The sequence below is a fragment of the Aquarana catesbeiana genome, linkage group LG11 (genome assembly GCF_042186555.1).
Source record: "Aquarana catesbeiana isolate 2022-GZ linkage group LG11, ASM4218655v1, whole genome shotgun sequence".
In the NCBI taxonomy this organism is placed as follows: domain Eukaryota; kingdom Metazoa; phylum Chordata; class Amphibia; order Anura; family Ranidae; genus Aquarana; species Aquarana catesbeiana.
The window spans coordinates 15,541,451-15,549,275 of record NC_133334.1 but is presented as its reverse complement, the minus strand read 5'-3'; the positions used below and the strand labels follow the sequence as shown (position 1 = coordinate 15,549,275).

Genomic DNA, 7,825 nt, shown 5'->3' with positions numbered 1-7,825 from the left:
AAATTCGCACTTTTGATTTCTCACGTTCGAATCCCATAGACTTTAACGGTGTTTGAATGTTCGCGTGAACTTTCGGTCCGTTCACATGTTCTGGATGCGATCCGAACCGGGGGGTGTTCGGCTCATCCCCTATTCATCGCTACCCTAGTCAAGCAAACACGGGCAGGAACAGCAAGAATGTCACTAAAACGTTTACAAGTGACCATATTCACTTACTGCTGAGTGTCAAGGATGTACTGCCAAGGATGTAGCTGGAACCAGAACCAGTGACATTCTGAGGAAAGTTGCAAACTGACACGCCAAGTCCATGAACTGTCTGTGCGTGTAAATGCACCTCTAGCAGTAACGCAGGAGCCAGGAACCAAAGTTTATCTGTCTGATATTTTTTCTGGTGACCCCCACTATAGAAAATAGTTGTATGCTATACTTTAGGCTTAAGCCACACTCTTCTGGTTTTGGGTACAACGTTGCATGAACGCGCAATTGTCAGTTAAAGTGACACAGTGTCGAATCGCAAAAAGTGCTCTTGTCAGGAAGGGGGTAAAATCTTCCGGGGCTGAAGTGGTTAAATCAGGGTTCCCAGAGCATCCCTTATGTTAGAGTCCCCAGAGTTCTCCCTTACATTAGAGTCTGTAGAGTCTCCCCTTACAGTGAAAGGGAACTCTGAGAGTTCAGTTGTACTGAAAAAAGGGGAACTCTGTGGACTCTGATGTAAAGGGGGACTCTTGTTATTAACTTCATATGATTAGAAATGTTATTTAATAGAAAAATATACAGTCAGGTCCATAAATATTGGGATTTGAAATGAAACAAACAAGATGTGCTTTAACTGCAGACTTTCAGCTTTAATTTGAGGGTATTTACATCCAAATCAGGTGAACGGTGTAGGAATTACAACAGTTTGTATATGTGCCTCCCACTTTTTAAGGGACCAAAAGTAATGGGACAGATTAACAATCATCCATCAAACTTTCACTTTTTAATACTTGGTTGAAAATCTTTTGCAGTCAATTACAGCCTGAAGTCTGGAACGCATAGACATCACCAGATGCTGGGTTTCATCCCTGATGATGCTCTGCCAGGCCTCTAATGCAACTGTCTTCACTTCCTGCTTCTTCTTGGGGCATTTTCCCTTCAGTTTTGTCTTCAAAAGTGAATTGCATGCTCAATTGGATTCAGGTCAGGTGATTGACTTGGCCATTGCATAACATTCCACTTCTTTCCCTTAAAAAAGTCTTTGGTTGCTTTTGCAGTATGCTTCGGGTCATTGTCCACCTGCACTGTGAAGCGCCGTCCAATGAGTTCTGAAGCATTTTGCTGAATATGAGCAGATAATATTGCCCAAATCACTTCAGAATTCATCCTGCTGCTTTTGTCAGCAGTCACATCATCAATAAATATAAGAGAACCAGTTCCATTGGCAGCCATACATGCCCACGCCATGACACTACCACCACCATACTTCACTGATGGGGTGGTATGCTTTGAATCATGAGCAGTTCCTTTCCTTCTCCATACTCCTCTCTTCCCATCACTCTGGTACAAGTTGATCTTGGTCTCATCTGTCCATAGGATGTTGTTCCAGAACTGTGAAGACTTTTTTAGATGTTGTTTGGCAAACTCTAATCTGGCCTTCCTGTTTTTGAGGCTCACCAATGGTTTACATCTTGTGGTGAACCCTCTGTATTCACTCTGGTGAAGTCTTCTCTTGATTGTTGACTTTGACACACATACACCTACCTCCTGGAGAGTGTTGTTGATCTGGCCAACTGTTGTGAAGGGTGTTTTCTTCACCGGGGAAAGAATTCTTCGGTCATCCACCACAGTTGTTTTCTGTGGTCTTTCGGGTCTTTTGGTGTTGCTGAGCTCACCGGTGCGTTCTTTCTTTTTGAGGATGTCCCAAACAGTTGATTTGGCCACACCTAATGTTTTTGCTATCTCTCTGATGGGTTTGTTTTGTTTTTTCAGCCTAATGATGGCTTGCTTCACTGATAGTGACAGCTCTTTGGATCTCATATTGAGAGTTGACAGCAACAGATTCCAAATGCAAATAGCACACTTGAAATGAACTCTGGACCTTTTATCTGCTCCTTGTAAATGGGACAATGAGGGAATAACACACACCTGGCCATGGAACAGCTTAGCAGCCAATTGTCCCATTACTTTTGGTCCCTTAAAAAGTGGGAGGCACATATACAAACTGTTGTAATTCCTGCACCGTTCATCTGATTTGGATGTAAATACCCTCAAATTAAAGCTGAAAGTCTGCAGTTAAAGCACATCTTGTTTGTTTCATTTCAAATCCATTGTGGTGGTGTATAGAGCCAAAAAGATTAAAATTGTGTCGATGTCCCAATATTTATGGACCTGACTGTATGTATAGTTTATACTATAAAAAAAATTGATGTGCGCCGCTAAAGTGTTTTCTGGTTTGACTTGATGAAAAGGTGGCAACCCTACGTATCACTCTCTATGACAAGCATGCGAGTGAGGGTTTGGAGAGCTTATAACAGGCCTGGTTTGCACCCAGAGACTGATCACATTAATCACCTTGCAGGTGGACAGACGGATAAGGAGAGTACCATTGCCTAATCGTGTCACGGAGCCTCAGAATGGATAAGTGCCTATGTAAACAAGGAATTTCCCCATTCTGCCTAGTGACATGACAGAGATCACTGCTCCCTGTCATCTGGAGCAGTGATTGCTGTCATGTGAGTGGTAGCCCACCACCCCACAGTTAGAATCACTCCCTAGGACACACTTAACCCCTTGATCGCCCCTTAGTGTTTAACCCCTTCCCTGCCGGTGTCATTTACACAGTAATCACTGCATTTTTATAGCACTGATCACTGTATAAATGACAATGGGCCCAAAATAGTGTCAAAAGTGTCCGATGTGCCCGCCATAATGTCGCAGTCACGATAAAAATTGCAGATCGCCGCCATTACTAATAAAAAACATTAATAATAAAAATGCCATAAAAATATCCCCTATTTTGTAGACGCTATAACTTTTGCGCAAACCAAAAATATGTAGAAGAATACATATCGGCCTAAACTGAGGAAAAAAATTGTTTTTTTAATATATTTTTAGGGGATATTTATTATAGCAAAAAGTAAAAAATATTGCTTTTTTTTCAAAATTGTTGCTCTTTTTTTGTTTATAGCGCAAAAAATAAAAACTGCAGAGGTGATCAAATATCACCAAAAGAAAGCTCTATTTGTAGGAAAAAAAGGACGTCAATTTTGTTTTGGTGTACCGTCGCACGACCGCACAATTGTCAGTTAAAGCGACGCAAAAAGTGCTCTCGTTAGGAAGGGGGTAAAATCTTCTGTGGCTAATGACGGTCCAACATTTAGCAACTCACATGGTTGATGATTAAAAGAGGCATATCTAAGTATGCAGACATCCGGGATAAAGATGTCCACATAGACCATCCTCCTCACCGCCGGCTTTCACCGCTGTGAGTCTGCAATCGTGACCAGGAAGACTAACCTGCAGTAGAGCGATTGAACGGCTCATGGACCGCAGTGTGGAAGGGACGGCATTGATGGCGGTGAGGAGAATGGTCTATGTGGACAGCTTTACCCCGGATGCCTGAATACTTAGATGTTCCTGTTTTAATCATCAACCATGTGAGTTGCTAAATGTTGCACCTTCATTAAATGTAACCATATTGCTACACTTAGAGGCTCCTCGCTTCTCTTTTATATTCAGTTGTGACATGACACTACTTGTATATCAAGTCAAAATGTATTTAAAAATTTAGCTTGTCTTGCAAAACGCTCTCAAACCAAATTACTCTCAAACCAAGGTTTTACTGTATGTGCAAACATTACAATATATATATTGCTGTGCTCAACAAAACAAAAATGCAAAAAACATGTAGCTCCACCCCCAATGCATTTCACCACACCCGTCATGGCTTACTCACGGGGAAATGGGATGTCTATGCCTGTATATATTGCCACCACATGTTGACCAGGTAACCACCATGTTGACCATCTTTAGCATGGACCCTTGGCTCCTCCCACCATCTTGGAATTGGGAATGAAGGCCTAATAATCACTAATTTCTGTTTAATAACTCTGCTATCATGCATAGTAATAGAATAAGAGTATCTCCCGCCTAGGCTGCTATAAGGATGGGGTTGCCTCCCTTCAGACACTCCACCTATAATTGAAACCTAGGGCTTAGCCTTACAGAGGGAAAGAGGAGTGAGGAGGATTGTACTGTGTACATACATATCACTTCTATCAGCATGCTTCGTATAATTCAATACAACCGATTGGCTACTTGTATTGCTTCCCCCTCTCCCGGTCGGACAACTGCAGTCAAGGGACCAAAAGAGATCAAAACTACATCACATTCAGATATTACACTTCTAGCATTTGAAAAATACATTTAACAATGTATTAATGATTACATAGATGCAATCATTTGTGTCTTTCATATCTGTCTGGAGTTCACACTTTAGGTTTTATGGTACCAGTACAAATGTTTGGTTTTATGGCTGTGTGTTTGTTTCTTTGTTTTTGTGGTTTTTAATGATTTGGAAGCATGCATATCTTGATGATTGGATTCTTTATTAAGTATTTAAATTTAGTTGACATACTGTATATTTGATTTTTTGCTTTTGAAAGATGTTCTCTTACACTATAAGTAGGATTTTAAAATGTTATATTACTTTTTTCAACTTTGCCAAATCAAAAAGTGATGTATCATTTGCATAACTTTCCACATTTTGTGATGTCTTAAAATAAAAGAGTTTTTATATATTTCTTTGACTATGTAGATAGACTTTTGTATTCAGTTCCGGCCTACAGAGAATTATAAAGCATTTTGTAAGAAATATACAATATAAGAGACCATTATTAGAAATCAGTATAGCGAATATCTCCACAGCCACCGTGTATTTCCCTTTGGTGCTCAGATAGGCCGGGATCATGGCAATCCAGACACTGCAGAACACCAGCATGCTGAAGGTGATGTATTTGGCTTCATTAAAACTGTCCGGTAAAGTCCTGACAAAAAAAGCTATAATAAAACTGACAGCAGCCAGGATCCCCATATAACCCAGGACAGAGTAGAACCCAATAACTGACCCTTCATTACACTGAATGATGATCTTCTCCTGGTGTGAATGTGTGTCCAATTCCTGGAAGGGAGGAGAGATGGACAACCAACTAACACAGATTATAACCTGAACAGAAGAACAAGCTAAGACTATACAGGTGGGCAGTTTTACTCCAATCCATTTCCTCCACACGCTGTTGGGTTTGGTGGCTTTGAAGGCAATGCAAACCATAATAGTCTTGGCCAATACAGAAGATACGGCTATTGTAAAGAGAATTCCAAAATAAATTTGGCGTAACAAGCAGGTTACATCCACAGGACGACCCAGAAAGAGGAACACACAGAGGAAACCCAACATGATGGAGACCAGGAGGACAAAGCTGAGGCTCTTGTTATTGGCTTTCACAACTGGTGTGTCCTGGTATAAAATAAAAATGACGAGTACTAAAAGAGTCTTCCCAAAACACAACAGTGAGAAGGTTATAAAAACTAGTGAGAGCGTGTCATCAGTGAAAGAAAGAAATTCTACTTCCTTGGGAATACAGCGAGTTCTGTTCTCATTTGGCCATTCATGATCGGGGCATTTCATGCAGTTTTCACTATCTGGAAAACAAAATAAAATCAATGAATACTGTGATCACTTACAGGATATCTTGTTTGCTTTATATTCAAATCAGCTATGTCGTTTATTTCTAGGTTACAATTCGGCCTTTTTAATGTTCTTTAGAGACTATACATACAAAAAGAGCATACCCACAGTAATATTTCAAAGGCATTACCTGTAATATTTGATATTTCTCCATATGAACACAGGACACAACTATGACAACAAGGGTGTATGGAAGAGCTGGGAACTTTCCGGTATCCTGGGAGACAACTTATTGAGCACTGAGATTTTGGAACCTAACAGAAAGCAACATGTTGTATGTTATACAGTATATATTTTATATTGGTTTTAGAAAACCAAGTTTTCAAATGTATAATTGACACTTTACAAGTGATGTAATCTCATTTCTATCCTACTTTCTCAGATAAAATCTCTTCTCCTATGGAGAGCAATTATTGTGCTGAGATTCTTCATCTTGTAAACCATCTGCTGACTGTGGACTTCAACAACACTTTTTATTTTTATTTTAATTACACAAACTCTAAAACATTTTTTCTGATTAGTAAATGACCAAATGAATGTGTGTGATTTTTTTAAAATATCATGTTATGCTTACACCTAACTCGATTTTAAAAGCCAACTTATTATCTTACATACTTGACTTCAGCTAATCATTTTTTGATATGTTACATATTTCATGCATGAATGAACATGATTCATGAAATTATTCATTCAATAAAGAGATGACAACATAATATTGTTTGTGTTTTTATAAGGTGAGACTGTCTTAAGTTTTATTTCTTAAGGCAGAACTTCTGGATGTCCATCAGAAAGTACTTGCGATGTTATTAATGGAACCCAAACACAAGCTGTGGCAAGGTGCAGTGCAAATGTACTTAATGCCACCACACATCTCTTTTGGCATAGCTTTGTGCACCATAAACAACTACACATTGGCATTATCCATCAGACCCCATATAACTTACATCTCTTTACATATCAAATTAGATCTAAAATCATTTCTGGCTTCCTTACAAACCGGGATGATCTCAGAGTAAACCGCTCCCTAGAAAGTGGGAATGAAATTGCCTTTCAGTCAGTGGGGATGGAAGGAGGCTTTAGACATGACCGTCATCTGTTATATTTCACCCTCAAAGTTTCCTCCTATTGCCTTCTCCAGCAATTCAATTTCCTCCAACTACCCCTCTTCCCAGAGTTCCTCCAAAATATCCAAAGCCAACATCTCATTATAGCCTATTTCACTTCCTGCCAGTGTTTTTGCTTCCCTAGCTACCCAATGCTCTGTGCACTCTGTCCATCTCTAATCTCTCCATAGGAATGCCAGGTTGTAATTCCTGAAGTAATGTAGTGATATAGGCTTGCACATCAGTGACAGACTCAAGAATACCCCTGATCTGCAAATTAGCCCTTTTGTCTTTATTCTCCTGGTCCTCTAAACGGGACTGTAAAAGAACATTTTCTTCTTTTAGATTTTTAAATTCAGAAATATAGTGCTGAGTTTGGCTTTCAATATCATCTACACGGATCTCCAATTCAGCTGTTCTCAGACCTATTTCTCTGATTTCTCTAGTCAGTTTATCAGTGATATGGTCTGATGTTTGCTTTAAAGCTTTCTGTAAAATACATTCAAATTTTTTAAATAAGGCAGATTGAAATTCTGTCTGTGAATTTCCAGAGTCGGAATCAGATTCCTCATTAATATCCACAGTATTTAGTTTGATTTTCAGAGGCTTAATCTTGTGTGAAGTGCTAGGCTGTGAGGAGACTGCCGACGCCATCTTGGAAGACGGCTGAGGCGTTGTTTCTTTGTTACTGCCGGTTTTATATTTTGACTTTGTGCCTCTCAAAACCATATTGAGTTATACCTGAGGCTTTGCAGTATGTTTGTCTGTCGTTATTTCGAAGTTTAAGGACCTCTGGAACCTGTAGTCCCCCGGCGCGAATGTCACTGGAGCGGAGCTCTAAGCCGGCATTACTATCCTCTCAGGCATCCGCGCATGCCACCCCCACTTACAACCTTTTCATGATGCATCTTGTATCCCCACTCTTATTTTTATTTATATGTTTACTTTTATGTTTATTTGAAAACTTACCCTTGCCTTCAGTGCTTATCAATGATTC

The 7,825-nt window shown here is 39.7% G+C and overlaps 1 protein-coding gene across 1 annotated transcript; it reads right to left on the bottom strand.

Moving 5' to 3' along the window:
• Positions 1–4,771: 4,771 nt before the first annotated feature.
• LOC141112915 (vomeronasal type-2 receptor 26-like) lies at positions 4,772–7,557 on the bottom strand. The gene is made up of 3 exons (XM_073606020.1): positions 6,994–7,557; positions 5,856–5,979; positions 4,772–5,679 (listed from the first exon to the last, which is right to left on the bottom strand). The coding sequence occupies exons 1-3, from the start codon at positions 7,555–7,557 to the stop codon at positions 4,772–4,774; spliced, it is 1,596 nt and encodes a 531-aa protein (XP_073462121.1).
• Between the last annotated feature and the right edge of the window lie 268 nt (positions 7,558–7,825).